We start from the raw sequence: 16,333 nt of genomic DNA on the forward strand, positions 1-16,333 counted from the left end.
GTACTACACAGTACTACACAATGCTATACAGTACTTTACAGTACTATATAGTACTGTGTAGTACTACACAGTACTATATAGTACTACACAGTACTACACAGTATTATGTAGTACTACACAGTACTATACAATACTATATAGTACTGTGTAGTACTACACGGTGACTCATCCCGACCCATACAAATTCTGGCCTGGACTTTTGCAGCTAATTTCAGGGTGCTGATTCCAAGTCTGATCTCAAATTTGATCTATCACATCTCATTTTTATGCTATCGGCATATCCCATTTTCATTGATTTTACCCGAAATCAACTCTGTCACTTATGATTGCAAGTTGTTGCGAGTCAGTGACTGCTTTAGTGTTAAAATATGGTGCTGTATTTTTAGGATAGTGTGTTTATAATATCATTTTATGTAGATATCCACATTTATTTAACATTTTTCTTCTGCAGTTTTTATTGAAAATGCAATATTTGATATCCCTGATGTGATAGACAAAAACTGATGCCAGATTTGGAATCAGCACCCCAAAATTACCTTAAAACCGTCGGAACACCTTGTGCCAGAAAAAGTGTGTTGACCAGTGTAATCAGAGTGTTTTTAGCTTGTATTTGACTGCAAGTATTGTGGTTAATGCAGACATGAATCCTTGTAAAAAGGTTTCAGTTTTGTTGCCAGAAAAAAGGGGAAACCCCTATTATTATATTAATCCTGGTCTCTTGCATTCTTGCCCGATTGAAAATAAACTTGCAAACGTGAAACTTCCCCACAGAGTGGTACTCATTGTATCGACCACCCCCCGAAGGGATGATGAGCCGAGGCAACCAAGGAGTTGAACTCCGAACCGTCCGATTGGAGAGCCGCTCCGCTCTAGCACCGAGCCACCGAGCCCTAACTCATGTAAATTTTAATCGTAATAAAGCCAGACCTTATATAAACAATAGTAATGGGGTTTTTTCAAGTTGGACGTTGTCAACACACTCATTGTGTTTTCTTGGCGTCAGAACGCATTCAATTTTGATACGGTACTGGACTGTAATAAAAAACGCCTAATATTTTCCGTGTGCCAATTCATGTATTCGCCGCACCCATTTCCACCGACTTCACCTAAAATAGGCATCGTCATTTATAGGCGACAGCAGAGCGAGAATACACGATGTGTCAAAAAGGTGATCATGAGCAACACTTTCCTATCAATTTAAAGCTTTCGTGACTGCAGGGATTCGTCTTCTTGGTTCTTTCGGTAAAGTCACGTAGAAGGGAAGTACTAAAATAATACAAATAAAACATAATAAAATAATTCTCACGACGTTTCGGCCACAACGCAAGCAGCCGTCCTCAGGTGAAGACCAGGTCTGTCGGGGAGACAGCGTTGTCTCCCCGACAGACCTGGTCTTCACCTTCTACGTGACTTTACCGAAAGAACCAAGAAGAACTTTCCTATCACTTCACGATTTTTTTCTCGTCGAGAGAGGAACGGCGCTCTTGGACGCCAATCTTGCCACGTCGTCTGACAGGCGAACTGATATTATAAAAGGCGCCACGGTGGTTAGGAGATGTTAACTACCTCGCCTGGTCTACAGGAGGTCGTGGATTCGATCCCGACCCTGATGCAGAGGTCACAACCGGGTACCCGATACCCGTACCCTACCCGATACCCGGCTACCCGTACCCGGCCGGGTACGGGTACCCGTTTGTGACCCTGATGCGGCCGGGTACGGGTACGGGTAGACCGTGAGTCACTGGTGAGTAACCGTTTGTCACTCATTTCCCAACGTCTTGTCTCTTCTCACAATTCAAGTTCCTAGAATCAACCCACCCGCGCCTGCAACATGGCTTCATCCCAGAGGTCGCAATCAGGTACCCGATACCCGTACCCTACTCGTATCCGGCCGGGTACGGGTAGGGTACGGGTACGGCCGGGTACGGGTACGGATACCCGTTTGCGACCCTGGTGCGGCTGGGTACGGGTACTGGTAAGGAATCAAAACCCGTTTGCGACCTCTGCCCTGACGCCTGCTGTATATTTGTAGTTTGCGTGTCTCTCTCTCTCTCATCATCATCACGGTCGGTGGCTAGGAGATGTTAACTACCTCGCCTGGTATACAGGAGGTCGTGGGTTCGATCCCGACCCTGACGCCTGCTGCTCTATATTTGTAGTTTGCGTGTCTCTCTCTCTCATCATCACGGTGGTTACGAAATGTTAACTACCTCGCCTGGTATACTGGAGGTCGTCAGTTCGATCCTGATCCTGGCGCCTGCTGTATATTTGGAGTTTGCGTGTCTCTCATCATCACGGTGGCTAGGAGATGTTAACTACCTCGCCTGGTCTACAGGAGGTCGTGGGTTCGATCCTGATTCTGACGCCTGCTGCTGTATATTTGGAGTTTGCGTGTCTCTCTCTCATCATTGTCACGCTGGCTAGAAGATATCAACTACCTCGCCTGGTCTACAGGAGGTCGTGGGATCGATCCTGATCCTGACGCCTGCTGCAGTATATTTGGAGTGTGCGTGTTATCCCGTGGTCGCGTGGATTTTTCTCAGGGTCCTCCAGTTTTTCCCTCCACATTTAGAATCAGCCGTTTCGTTGAGCTATCATTTGTGGCCAGACCGCTTCTGAAAAAGAGCTACATAGCTCAGTGGGCCTTACCCGGTAAAATAAAAAAAATAGTCAAATAGTTAATTCTCAGAGCTGGAATTTTGCCAATGTAAGTGCAGCACCGAATGTAATCTTTCGGATTTTGTAGCAGTTGGTAACTGGGCCATGAAATAAACCAACGACGCTTGAGAAGTCAGTGGTCATCACAGGTGGCTACAGCCCGGAGTCTAACGCAGGATCTGAGTGCCCCTGCCTCTGCGTCTGGGATCTCTCAGCCACCAGACCACCTACTCCGCCCATTGGGTTTAAAGACTTTTTGAAATGTTACAATCCAAACTCTTTTAAATTGTCCCATAAAACAGACGTGTTGTAATATCTCTAGGGATACGTTTAAGTTAACAAGCAAGATGCCTTATTCCGTGTTGGTTAGCTTCTTGTAAATAATCTCATAGCAACCCATATCGACCGGGCAGCTGTGTTTGACCTGGGCAGTTGTGAGCTATTTTCAATTTATGACCCCGTGCCGGTTTAAGAGAGGACCCGAGCCACAGCGAGACAGGAGGAGCGAGCGACACACGGGCACAGAGACACGCGAGCACAGAGACACCGACTCACGCCACCAGCTCACCACTTCGCTCCAACATGTGTACGGGAAAGCTTTCCGAGTGTATCGGTGTTGCTCTCTGGCCGCTGGCCATTGTATCCATCGTGGCCAACCTGCTGTTCTTCTTTCCCGACTGGCAGACCACGTGGGCCTCAGGCGGACATCTTTCCAACGAAGTTTGGTACCTTCACGGCATCCTGGGTGCCGGCTTGCTGGTGAGAACAATGTGTGTGGCGGTGCTATTGCGAGGAGCAGGTGGTTTTTTGTTTCTTCCTAGAAGTGATTTGCTGCTCAAAGCAGCAGAATCTGTATATATATATTTGAGTTCTTTCGGTAAAGTTACGTAAAAGAGAAAAAAAAAATTATGTTGTATTTTTATTATTTTATTATTTCCTTTCTACGTGACTTTACCGAAATAACCAATAATATGAATCCCTGCAGTCACGAAAGCGAAAACTTTAAATCGAAATTGTGTTCTTGTGCAGAGTCAAGTTGCGTGAAGACACGAGCGAGGCGAGCCAGAGCAGAACACGTTTCGTCCTCCTGACACACCACGTCACTCCTCGAGACGTCTTAAATCGCCTTCACGTCTCTCCGCTGCACGAGCTTCAAACATTTGGGCCTTTGCGTTATGACGAGACAACTGAAACGTATCCTAAATCAAGATGCGGCATCCCACGGCGCTGTACAACTTGTTACGCGCGCACACAGCGCTTCACAACGGAGGCGCGGGGGAAGCGGTGCCAACGATGTAACCCGATATCTAAGCGTCATCCCATTTGACTAATTTGAGGGTAAATTTTATTAATAATTCGGCAAATTTTGGACCACGGGATCTTTAACGGCCGCGTCGTATTTTACGGTCAATGCACCCGCAACATTAACCAGGGCGTCCGCTGGTTCGTGACCGTGGACCTCTGTAACGAGCAGTGAACGCGTTACCGTGAGGCCACGTGACCGCCACGACCAGTTTCGCTTTGTAGCATCATCGTCGTGGTGTTAAACTGGACCGGCGCTGTTGTGTGATTTTGTCAACGTACAGCTCTATCCACTGCTGCATGAGGGTCTCTTCATGCCGTGTCAGTCGTGGGGGTTGTTTGACCATACTTCACCGTGCTGGTCAATGCAGATTGGAAAACGGGGTGCCCAAAATCAAGTTCAGGTGTCACTCGCCCACCGGTGTTCACCGCAGACAGGAATCAAGCTCAGCTGTCCGGGTTCAGTGCGCTGCATCGACAGTTTTCGTTCATTTCATGATAATTTTACGCACACTTGATTATATATATTTTTAAAGGACTTCTGTTGTATTTTCACACTAACTTTGTTTCTACTTGAGACTCAATTTTCGTATTTTAAACAAACGTTACAAACAATGTTAAATGAATCGACATCATTAGACCTCCTTTGCCAGTATAAAAATATAATAGGGGTTTTCCCCTTTCTGATGTGGATGCTTACCCCGAGCCCTCATTACTTTGATAGTGCATTGTCTTTGAGCTGTACGACTTTTGGCGTCCTCTGGTCTGGCACAGTTTGAGACGAGGCTCAAAAGAAAGCCGTCTCTGGTGTGGACCAATCAGTTTCAAGGACAATGCATATATTTATCAGAGTGTGTTTTTTGTTTGCATTTTGACCACAAGCATTGTGGTTAATGCAGACATGATTCCTCGTTAAAAGGTTTCAGTTTTGTTGCCAGAAAAAAGGGAGAAAACCCCTATTATTAATGTTAAATGAACTCCGTGGCATAGATTTCCCAGCCATTCAGAGAGATGACAGCACTGGGCACCGACTTCCAGGTGATGATGAAACACGTCAGGCACGAAATGCGTCCTGAGACTGAGTCTTTCATGGAGGAGTAACGATTACAAGTTTAAGTGTTGCCACAGGAGCAATTTTGTTATTTTAGCGAGTGTTGAGTTTTTATCCCCCCCCCCTCCTAATGGAGTTTGTAAAAATATGTTTTCATAAATCTGATAGATCTGTTATTCTAATTCCACAGGATGCTTTGTGCGAAGTGTGAAAGATTGCGATCGATATCTCAGATTACAGCAGACTTAAAGTGTCCCATTAGTCCTTGAAAATGCAGTTGTAAAAGAGGTCATTTAATTTGACAAACTATCGTCCTTTTTTTGGTGTAAACTTTTTTCAGATATTGTAATCTTGCAACTGGAAAATAAAGGTTCAAAAGTCAGAAGGTTCGCGCTCTTTCTTTCAAATGGAATATCTTTAAGGCGTAGGGTTTATTTCAAATGTATCGCTAATTACATATTGATTCACCTTAGTGCATAATTCAAATTTTTTTTTTAAATCTACAAATCTAATCCATGACATCCAAGTCAGTCATTGTAACCTTTTGCCATTCATAAATGTATTAAGTTATTGCACTCAGGAGTAATGAATTGAGCAGGAATATTTGTTTAAACCCTTGAATGTTACAAACACAATGTGCACAAACACGCCGAACAATTCCCCAATAATTAACGCCGCCAAGACAAATATTTATTCTAAAGTTTAACATCATATTGAGAGCTAACGGATTGTGTTCACGGGGAAAGAGCAAAACAATATATACCCCTTCGCACAAGCTTTCCTGCCTTGCTAGGATAAAAGAGTTGCAACAACATCCTGCCCAAATCCGCTGACAAGGAAACTGCAGACTGGGATCGGCGCTTTATCTGTGGGGCCAGACGCTGTTCCCATCCGGCCCCTGGCAAGGCGCGCGCGTTGGGTGACACAAAACCTACCGGCTACGTCCTCTAGCAGGCACCCAGCCGCTCACCGCCAACCACGAAAGCCAAACTTGCCAGGCTCCTGGAATTTATCCCGAGCCGGCTGCATTCATTTTTCTTTTTTCTGTCGTTTAATCCAGCCGACAGGTTTCACGGCAAAAAAAAATATTATTTTTGGTTTTCGTTAAATAGCGCGAAAAAAAAAATCTTCCGCTGCTGCCGTGGCAAAAGACAAGGTTCTGAAGCTGGAGGAAAGTAAACAAAACTAAATTGTCGTCGTTGTTGTCGTTGTCGCAATGACTTTGTTTTGTTCGTGCGCGTGGCTCGAGAAGAGGAGCTGCACTTGTTGAGACCCTTTGGGAGGAGGCCGTTGCCTGGTAAGCCACCGGACTTTTGCGCTTTCGACGAGACCGCACTAAAAACCCCTTGCTCGCCGCAGCCCTTGGGGACCGTGACTGCAATGGGGGAAGTTAGAGGAGCGTTGCTTAAACCTTGCGCCAAACCGGAGGCCGAGTTGGCGTCTTCATTCTCTTGACCGATAAGGTGCCACCGCTGCGCGGCAGGGAGGACCACCAAGTGACGAACGACTTGTGCCCGACAGGTGGGCAGCCGATGCCACGCCTGGCGGGTGCAGGCAGGGCACACGAGTGCGAGGCCTGCTTTCACGGTTGTCGACTGCGTATATATACTGCACGCTACGGTATCTTGTGTGGGGAGGCCTTCATCCAGCAGTGGAGAGACAGTGGCTGATGACAGCCACTGGGGTGACGGTAGAAGGCTGGAGTAGGCAGTAAAGACGACCACGTAGCTGACATCACCATCGTCAGCTGTGGCCAGAATGAGCCATCACAGCGATACACTCCGCTGCTACCTGACGTGGTTATCTTGGCTTGACCACCTGAGTGTGAGATTGTAGTTGTTGTTGCTGCTCTGCACCGACATCAGCGGCCGTACGAAGGAATGAGAAGCTGTAACCTAATGCACTGCTGGATGAACCCGCCCATGAAGTCATCTCCATCGCTTCTGGCCCTGCGATGCAACCACCCATCTAGCTCCTCCACCACCAGCCGACGGCTCCATCTCCACGGTGGGAAAGCCTCTCCGGCGTGCCCCCTCCCCCCCAATTGACTGCGAGTGACAGGTGCTGGTCACTCCCATTCACTTTGACGGTACCGTCAACGTCACGTCGCGAACGTGCATACGTCCTCTAAATCCGCGTGGTAATTCTTCTCCGAGTGCACTCGCTCTCCAAATGTCTTTGGGCATTTTTTGCGGCTTTTGAACAATGTCCACGGTTCTGTTCCATACGGCATAGCAGTTAACGCGCACTGATATATATTTTAAACAACACGTGTCACAGGTGTTCTATACCCAGGGCTTAATTTCGGCCGGGTTCTCCATCCTGACAAGTATTTCTCGGCACGCCACATCCAGTATACCCCCTCGCTGCTAGTCACGTGCCACGCTCGCGATTTACTCGGCTATCTGGAAAATGGTCTGTGAGGAACTAAGCGTCGGTCGAAGCGTGGACACGTCCGTCTGCAGTGAATTCAAGACACCGGTTTGGGAGTGAAAGCCACGCGACACGACGGGACGGTGACCGCGGAGATTGAGCCCCGGACTTGGGCGACGAACACGAAAGTGGAAGGAATTACGAGCCGGGGAAGTCGGACAAGCGTTGAGAGTTGCAAGTCCAAAAGAGGTTTTCCCCAAGCTTGTTTTTTTATTGATACGAATTTAAAATGTAAAACCATTTCCTGCAGCTCGAATGCGCATCGATGCGGCGCTCATCTCCTTTGTATAGCCCCGAGATAGTGGTGGAAATTCCACATTCCTATGGCGGAGGCGAGTCTCTCCCCCAAGACAACCACTTTTGATTTCCCCACTCAGCGGCACCGATTTTTTTGTGTATCGACCGCAGAGGAGGAGGAGGAGGATTTTGACCTCCGTGACCTTCCTATCTGGGAGCCGCTTGCTCCACCGCTGAGCCACTTGATGCAGCGGGGGCAGCGACGCAGTGGCAAAGGCCTTAGAAGGGCACCGAGTGAAGCAGTGATACCGGCTGGAGAAAGTAAACTAAACTATTTTTTAAAAATTAAACTAGAATTTTTTTTCTTACTATTTACATTTTACCAGGTAAGGCCCACTGAGCTATGTAGCCCTTTCAGAAGCGACCTGGCCACAAATGATAGCTCAACGAAGTGGCTTATCACGTGGACATATATGCAGCAGGCAAAATACTCTAAAACGCATGCTGATTCTAAAATGTGGAGAGGAAAACCGGGGAACACGGATAAAAAAAATCCACGCGATCACGGCGAAAGACACGGGGAATGACACGGACAAACTCCAAATATACAGCAGCAGGCGTCAGGGTAAGGATAGAACCCACGATAGAACCTACGACCTCCTGTATACCAGGCGAGGTAGTTAACATCTTCGCCACCGTGGCGCCCCATCGGGTCGCCTGTCACATCACGGACGCAGCGATTTGTCGGCCCCCTCCGTCACGGGCAGACGGCCGCCGACGCGGGCGGGAAGCGGAGCGCTCACGGGTCGCAGCCCAGACACGAAAACCCAGACCCTGCCCCCCCGGAGACACAGGAGGGAAATGAGCAACTGTCTCCCTCGTGGGCCCGGCGTGCGAGCGAGCCAAGCAAAGCAGATTAAACAACGAGGTTCATGGAGACCCGAGCAGCACTGCCAACAATACGCGCCGCGACAATTCTACGCGAATTAAATCTCCAGAGTGGAATAAGCATTTGCCGACGTTTTCCCCGTATCCCCTTTGAAATCTGGCAAATCCTTGGTTTCGTTGTTCTACGTTGCAGCTTTGGTTTTCACATGAAAGATAAATCAAGGTCTTGGCAGTCCTCGATATGCGACCTTATTTGCACTTTCTTACCGCCACCGACGCCTAATCAATCCAAATACGAGAGTGTGTCTGTACGAGCCCTCCGTACATTTTGCACACACACACACACACGCACTGACATTCGTCAACCCACTGTCAAAGGCCTTGCCACGGCTGTGCGGGTTCCTCTGGGGTTCTTTGACCATACTTCACCGCGTTGGTGAGTGACAGCGGAGAGCACGAGGACATGCGAGCGTAAGAGAAGCGTCCGATGGAAATCTTCCCGCGATGAATTCTGCGCCACCTACGTGGACTCGCAGCCCCCGCGTGCTTTGGTGGTGGCGGTGGTGGCGGTGGCGGTGGTGGTGGCGGTGGTGGTGGTGGCGGTGGTGGTGGTGGCGGTGGTGGTGGCGGTGGTGGTGGCGGTGGTGGTGGTGGTCGTGGCGGTGGCGGTGGTGGCGGTGGTGGTGGCGGTGGTGGTGGTGGCGGTGGCGGTGGCGGTGGTGGTGGCGGTGGTGGTGGTGGCGGTGGTGGTGGCGGTGGTGGTGGTGGTCGTGGCGGTGGCGGTGGCGGTGGTGGTGGTGGCGGTGGTGGTGGTGGTGGCGGTGGTGGTGGGGGTGGTGGTGGTGACGGTGGTGGTGGTGGCGGTGGTAGCGGTGGTGGTGGCGGTGGTGGCGGTGGTGGTAGCGGTGGTGGCGGTGGTGGTGGTGGCGGTGGTGGCGGTGGTGGCGGTGGCGGTGGTGGTGGTGGCGGTGGTGGTGGTGACCCAGCCCGGAGCTCACCCAGCAGGGCATGGAAGCCGGGGGTCGAATTCAAAGCAAAAATAAGTCGTTCTACACAAAGTCGCGCGCCACATTAACGTCGCTTCGTTCGGAGAAAGCACTTGCAATTCAACCAGCTGACGTGCATTGGGTCGCGAAAACGCACCTCCGATAATAGCACGGTTGGCTACGTACGGCGCGAAAGAAGTCCAACGTACAGCAACGTACACGAATTGCCCGATGATGCTGGATGCAATTACCAGCGAAACGTCGTACTCAAAAATTGTTAATGTTGTGGTTTCACGCTTCAACACACCGGTGGGCTGAAGCAGTGAACTATTTGTCTCTTGTCAACGTGACACTTTTTTACTGATTGGCCGTGTCGGGTGGTGGAGAGTTACGACACATTTATAAATAACGCGATCTAAACCCAAAAACGTTGATTATGAATAATATTGGTCGCGAAAGCCTGCTACGTGTTAAACACAAAACAAGGTTTAAATATCCACCGAGGTCTGGCGTGCAGGGTGTCCAAAATCGGGGTAACAGCGCAGCACGGGCGAATCGCACCGATTGCGATCGCGCTTGCACCTCTCCGGCGAGGGTACCGGAGTGCGGGGTCACGCGTCAAGCGCACGCACAGCGACAGCTGCTACAGCTGCTACAGATGTGGCTGCTGTGGCTGCTACAGCTGTAGCTGCTACAGCTGCTACAGATGTGGCTGCTGTGGCTGCTACAGCTGTAGCTGCTACAACTGCAGCTGCTACAAATGTGGCTGCTGTGGCTGCTACAGCTGTAGCTGCTACAGCTGCAGCTGCTACAGATGCGGCTGCTACAGCTGTAGCTGCTACAGCTGCTACTCGTGCCCCGTGCGTGCCCTGCTCACGTGCCTCACGGCCTGCGCCTCAGCCTGGTCACAGACACGGATGTCGAGAGATGGAACAAATCAGACCCGGCTCCAGCTGCCTTCGGATGGGAGCAGGGGGGCGTGGGGGGGGGGCAGTCGAGCCCCTTGTGTGGGGGGGGGGGGGGGCACACAGTCCGGTACCGCGGAAGAGACTGAACTTGGGGGCAAGTTGATCTGGGCGCACCCAGCAACGACCATAGCCTCGGTGATGGTCTGAGTGGCAATGATGACAGGGGGGGGCGGGGGGGGGGTCACACACATTTTTTCCCTGCTGCTTTTTTGCATTCAACTTGCGTCGCTTTGGCCTCAACTCCACAGCGATGACGACGATGCCGAGGGTGATGATGATGACGACGACGATGACGGTGACGATCACGCGGTGGAGGGGTGGCCACGGCGCGGGGCCACCGTGCGCGTGGCTTCTCGCGGTCGCCTCCGCCGTCGCCACGGCCGCCGCTCTCGGTGTCCGCGCGGAGCCCACGGGGACGAGCCCGGCCCTGGGAGGCTTCTTCGAGGTGGACAAGTGCGACCTGTGCCTGGGCACCTCGCTCTGCCCCCAGATCCTCAGCGGCGACGTCGTGTGAGCCTCCTGCCATGACCACCGCACCCGCACGCAGTCGCGAGCAGGAACACAAAGCGCCGTGGGTTGAGAAGCCTCCTCCCCACGCGCCATGCCACTCACGGCGATTTGCCGCTTGGAATCACCATCGAGGCATTGGTGTTCAGTCTCTCCTGTTTTCGGCATTGAGTGGTGGAAATTCCACGTTCCTCCCTACGACGGGGGCGAGTCTATCCATGGGACAACCACCGTTGACTTCCCCCCACAGAGTGGTACCTATTTTATCGACCGCCGAAAAAGGGATGAGCCGAGTCAACCCCGCAACCAGGATTTGAACTCGCAACCTTCTAAATTGCTCGCCGCCGTCCCTACCGCCGAGCCGTCTTGCTCGAAAGCAACACGAAGCAAAAAAAGGTGGCAATAAACATCCCTGATGTAACCTTACCCCTTCACCCGCGCTCAGACACCGCGCGCCCCGCCGTGCCACGATGCTCATCGGCTCGCCTGCCCACACGCGCGCGCCCTAGAATCGAGGAGTGGTCCCCGGCACAACCGAGTGGCTACGGCGGCGGGAGGTCGAGGGGCACGCCAGGTGATCGCACGCGCTACCGAGGCCGTCACCGCAACGAGGCCGAGCCCTGGCGCGCGGTGGAGGCAGTGAGACCTCTAGAGCGGTCGGTGGCGAACGCCCTGGAGGTGGCTTTGTGCGCCCGACGCAACGACACGGGGTTCTGCGACTCCGCTCGGCGGCGCTCGCCTCGCTTGCGGCGATGGGCGCGAGCCAATCGGCTGACGGTCGACTTGGTGCAGGTGGAGTTTTACGCGAACGATTGTGGGCGAGTATCGCTCGGCGTCGTCATCCATCATCGTCGGACATCGTCGGTCATTTGAATCGTGTGTTTTCGCAGTTAGTTCAACGATCCGTTTTCGTTGTTGCGTTTGGCCACGTGGTAGGTTGTAAGACGCCACAATGCGTGCCGCGAATCCTCCCCCGCCCGACAAAATTGTCGGCACGTCGACATCAATATTATCGATACGGGCCAATGTATTGACCGAATTTAACATGATCAAGTTTATTTAAAAACACGTTACATGTTCAACTCAGTGGTGTTCAATTTATGAAAGTCTTGATCTTTAATGGTCATAAATTGGTCCAAAATGTATCAATGCAATTAGCACTTAGAAATAACAGCTGACTATACGCGACACTTGTTTGCAATCGTGAGCTCTAGAGGGAGCACATCTAAAGGGTGTTTGGCCTACTCTTCCACGCTGGCCAGACGTCTTGGAAGAGGCAGGGGTACACACACTTTACCCCACCACGCAGGGCCTGCCGATGAGACTGTGCTTTATCCATTTAGATTGTGCCGCACCCTCCGATGAGCACGTTCGGCTACGTAACGGTTCAACATGTTCCAGTTGTGTTGTTAGAACTGCCGTGCAGATGGAAACGGATGGCGATAAGTCCACCTGCTGATCCACAGAGAACAGAGTGGAGATTATTTCTGCAAGGGGTTGCATCTAGGACACGCCAAGTCCTCACTGGAAACTCAATTGAGAGGCCGTTGCCCCTGCCGCTGCTGTTGCTACTGCTGCTACTGCTGCTGCTGCTACTGCTGCTGTTGCCGCTGCTGCTGATGCTGCTTGCTACTACTGCTGCCCCTGCTGCTGGTGCTGTTGCTGCTGCTGTTACTGATGCTGCCCCTGCTGCTGCTGCCGCTGCTGCTGCTGCCGCTGCTGCTGCTACTGCTGCTACTACTGCTGCCCCTGCTGCTGCTACTGCTGCCGCTGCCGCTGCTGCTGCTGTTGCCCCCGCTGCTGCTACTGCTGCTGCTGCCGCTGCCGCTGCTGCTGCCGCTGCTGTTGCTGTTGCCCCCGCTGCTGCTACTGCTGCTACTGCCCCTGCTGGTGCTGCTGCTGCTGGCCCTGCTGCTGTTGCTGCTGCTGCCACCCCCAGGGCCTGCGCTCTCCACTGCTGGCCTGTCCCTCCCAGAGGCTGCTGGACCGCATCGTGCGTCGCTTCGCGGAGGCGAGCGACGGGGGCAGCGTGTTCATGCACCACCTGGACGAGCGCGACAGACTGCGGCTCCTCTTCACGCTCGCCGCCAGCCCCCAGCTCGTGCTGCAGCAGGTAACGGGCGTTTGCTCAAAGTCCATTGCTGCGGGCACCCCCCCACCCATCATACCCAGTGGGTCGCGCCGTCACGGCATGGATACTGTGCAGGAGACTTTACGAACGAGTGCAAGAAAAGCACGCGCCACGTTGCGTCGATTTAAAAACAACGCACACGGATTTCACCCAAAGCGACGTTGCGTGACAATTTCTGGTGGAATAAATCTGATCGCCCACATGTCGTACCGAGACCTGATCGTCCAAAAAAAAATCAACAATTGGAATCGATCCGAATTCAATCGGAAGCACCCCCCCCCCCCCCCACTGATGCGCTCGTGTCTCTTTTTGTCCTCCCAAGATTTTTCCGATGCAGGAGGGGTGGCCCTTCGCCCGGTACTTCGGCGCGTGCGGGCGTCTGGCCGTGTCGGTGGGCACGGTGCCGCTCGCCGAGTTCGTCGGTGCCGACGCGGAACGCAGCGCCGATTTGGCCTACCAGGTGCGTGCCCCCCGCCAACACAACATTAAAAAAAATCCTGCAACGCGTGGACTGCAGATGGCAGTACAGCAAATGTGGGGACTTGTGTTTTTTACCTCCTACATTACGCCAAAACCAGTCGTTCGATGAAATTGGTCAAATAATCGAACGCAGCAGGACCCTACTGAGAAAGTGCGTAGGGGTAAATAAATGAGTTCGTCCATAATAACTTCACAATGAGTTGATCGTTTAAGTTGGATGTCCTAACCTCAATAATCATTGACTCTCCTAGGCTCTGACCATCACGGCCGGCATGACCTCCAATGACTTTGGCTACCTCCTCTACTTCACCGAGATGCATGGGGCGGTGTTTGGAGTGCGCTGCGATGGGCAGCTTCGCATTGCGGACGCCAGCGTCGTCGGAGTCTTCGACCAGAAGCAGCGTACGCCGGCGTTGTGCCTTGCGTGGCTGGTGGCCTGGTGTGGCTGCACACGCGAGAATCGATTTTCTACAATGTTTGCGAGTTATAGATGATGCGTCTTCAAGTCAAAGTATTTTTTCCCCTGCTCAATTGAGCATTGCAGTGCTGCTCATATCCTGTTGAGAGCGAGCCAGTGGTGGATATTCCACGTTCCTATGAAGGAATATTCCATCGGACCACTGTTGACTTCCCCAAAGAGTGATATCTATTTTATCGACCCCAAGAAGGATGATGGACTGAGTCAAATTCCCCAACCGGAATTTCAACTCGCAACCTTCCAATTGAGAGCACCTCCCAAAACGATTCCACCCACCAATCACGGCGATGGCGGGAACTCTGAATTCAGATCGCCAAATTGTGAGCGCACTGCGCCTATCACAGTGCCACCGCTCCCACCGCTTTGTACATTGAACACGTGACGCATACAGAGGAGCAGCTCTGGGCTTTTCTTCGTGAGCAAATATAATCTCGTGCAGTCCGTTGTTTCACTGGGATCCATTGCCGTGGCCGAACTGTGTAGGAAAGGTGTTTGTCAATTGACTTGGGAGTAAAGTTACTCACTGTGGGAGCAAAGTCATCCGACTGTTTGCATTTAAACCTTTTGCTCGATTGGCCACAAGGGAAATGAAACCGTCATGTGCGCCGTGGGTGTTTGGAAAAACGAAACTGCTTTGTTTGATTAGACAATTCTAAATGGCACCATAATAATTTTAGATTTTTTACACTTTCTCAAAATAACGTGGAAACAAGTACGTGGAAATGGAAGTGGTTGTGAATGTAAAATGCGATATGAAACCCGATTAATAAAACCCGATTCATATCTTGACAAATTGACTCTTGGGGAAGGAAATGTCTGAGTGACAAACGGATACTTAATCAGATCTTCATGAATTTGAAGCGATAGTTAATAGTTAATTCATTCGAATGAGAATCAAGGCTCACATTTTTCTGTGCTTATTCTGTCGTGTGCAATTCCAGCGAGCGCGCCGCCCACAGCAACCTCGACGGAATTCAGCGACGACATCTTCTCCACGTTGTGGAAAAACGGAAGCCATCTCCTCCTCTTCCCGTCGTCGTCTTCATCATCATCGTCGTCGTCGTCGCATTCACCCTCAACTTCATGCAGCGCCTTCCCCTCCGCTGACGAGCTGGAGGCTCGGAACGTGGCGCTCGTGTGCCACTTGGCGCTGCGCCCGCTGCTCACCGGCGCGTTCCACTCCCCGCGGGGCCTCCAGCACCAGGTGGACTCGCTGCTGGCGCTGTGCGAAGACTCGGCCATGGGCCCACGCGTCGTCACGCAGTCGGCCGCGTGGCTCCGCTCGCTGCTCGCCTCGCTGAGGCCATGCCGGCCCGACTTCCCCTACCGCTACCCCGAGTGCCGATACGGTGGCGGTGGGTTGTAGACGTGGTCGGGAAAACGATTTAAAAACTCAACTCTGTTTTATTTTAGCAAGTAAGGCCCACTTCAGACTTTGTCTTCTCGACAGACCTGTTCTCCACCTGAGGACGGCTGCTTGCGTTGTGGCCGAAACGTCGTGAGAATTATTTTATCATGTTTTATTTTTATTATGTTATTATTTCCATTCTACGTTACTTTACCGAAAGAACCAAGAAGATGAATCCCTGCAGTCACGAAAGCTTTAAATCGAAATTTAAGCCCACTGAGCTGTATAGCTGTTTTCAGAACTAATCTGGCAATAAATGGTAGCTCAACGAAGTGGCTTATCACGTGGAAATGAAATGCAGCTAAATACTCTCAAACGCAGGTTGATTCTAAATGGAGAGATAAATGCACGCCACCACGGGGAGAACATGCAAACTCCAAATATACCGGCGCCAGGATAAGGATCGGGCCCACGACCTCTTGTATACCAGGCGGGGTAGTTAACATCTCGGAACCATACGAGGTTGAGTAGCTGAGAACCCGGTTTAAAATCCAGATTGGAATAATGAACTCCTGTAACAAATAACAATTGCGCTAACGTTGGGCGATGTCACCTCCACCATGGGAACTGCTCGAGTGTGGGGAGGGTGAAATGATTGGTTGCATCGCTTCGTTTCGGGAGTCACGTTGAACCATGCCTGAGTTTGTCTCAGGAAAACTCCTCATCTGTCGGCATCAGCGACCGATTCTCCCTCGTACTGGTTCCACCGTGCAACTTCTATGGCTATGCTGTTAACTCGGGACACTTAATCCTGAATAAAAATTTGCACCGTACTTAACCGTAGTCCTGATTTTGTTTAACATTTT

At 51.5% G+C, this 16,333-nt stretch overlaps 1 protein-coding gene across 1 annotated transcript; it reads left to right on the top strand.

Annotated features, from left to right (window-relative positions):
• Positions 1-5,937: 5,937 nt before the first annotated feature.
• Positions 5,938-16,300, top strand: LOC144732637 (divergent protein kinase domain 2B-like). The gene is made up of 7 exons (XM_078614139.1): positions 5,938-6,308; positions 10,772-11,033; positions 11,540-11,822; positions 12,970-13,143; positions 13,484-13,621; positions 13,893-14,043; positions 15,061-16,300. Exons 2-7 carry the CDS (start codon positions 10,774-10,776, stop codon positions 15,483-15,485), a joined length of 1,431 nt encoding a protein of 476 aa, XP_078470265.1. The 5' UTR covers positions 5,938-6,308; positions 10,772-10,773; the 3' UTR covers positions 15,486-16,300.
• The last annotated feature ends 33 nt before the right edge of the window (positions 16,301-16,333 follow it).

The sequence above is a fragment of the Lampetra planeri genome, chromosome 43 (genome assembly GCF_965212315.1).
Source record: "Lampetra planeri chromosome 43, kcLamPlan1.2.h2, whole genome shotgun sequence".
In the NCBI taxonomy this organism is placed as follows: domain Eukaryota; kingdom Metazoa; phylum Chordata; class Hyperoartia; order Petromyzontiformes; family Petromyzontidae; genus Lampetra; species Lampetra planeri.

Coding starts and splice junctions, on each gene's coding strand:
- LOC144732637 (XM_078614139.1), top strand. CDS start 10,774: ATGACGACGATGCCGAGGGTGATGATGATGACGACGACGATGACGGTG. Junction 13,144..13,483: donor CCCAGCTCGTGCTGCAGCAG/GTAACGGGCGTT, acceptor TGTCCTCCCAAG/ATTTTTCCGATGCAGGAGGG. Junction 14,044..15,060: donor AGTCTTCGACCAGAAGCAGC/GTACGCCGGCGT, acceptor GTGCAATTCCAG/CGAGCGCGCCGCCCACAGCA.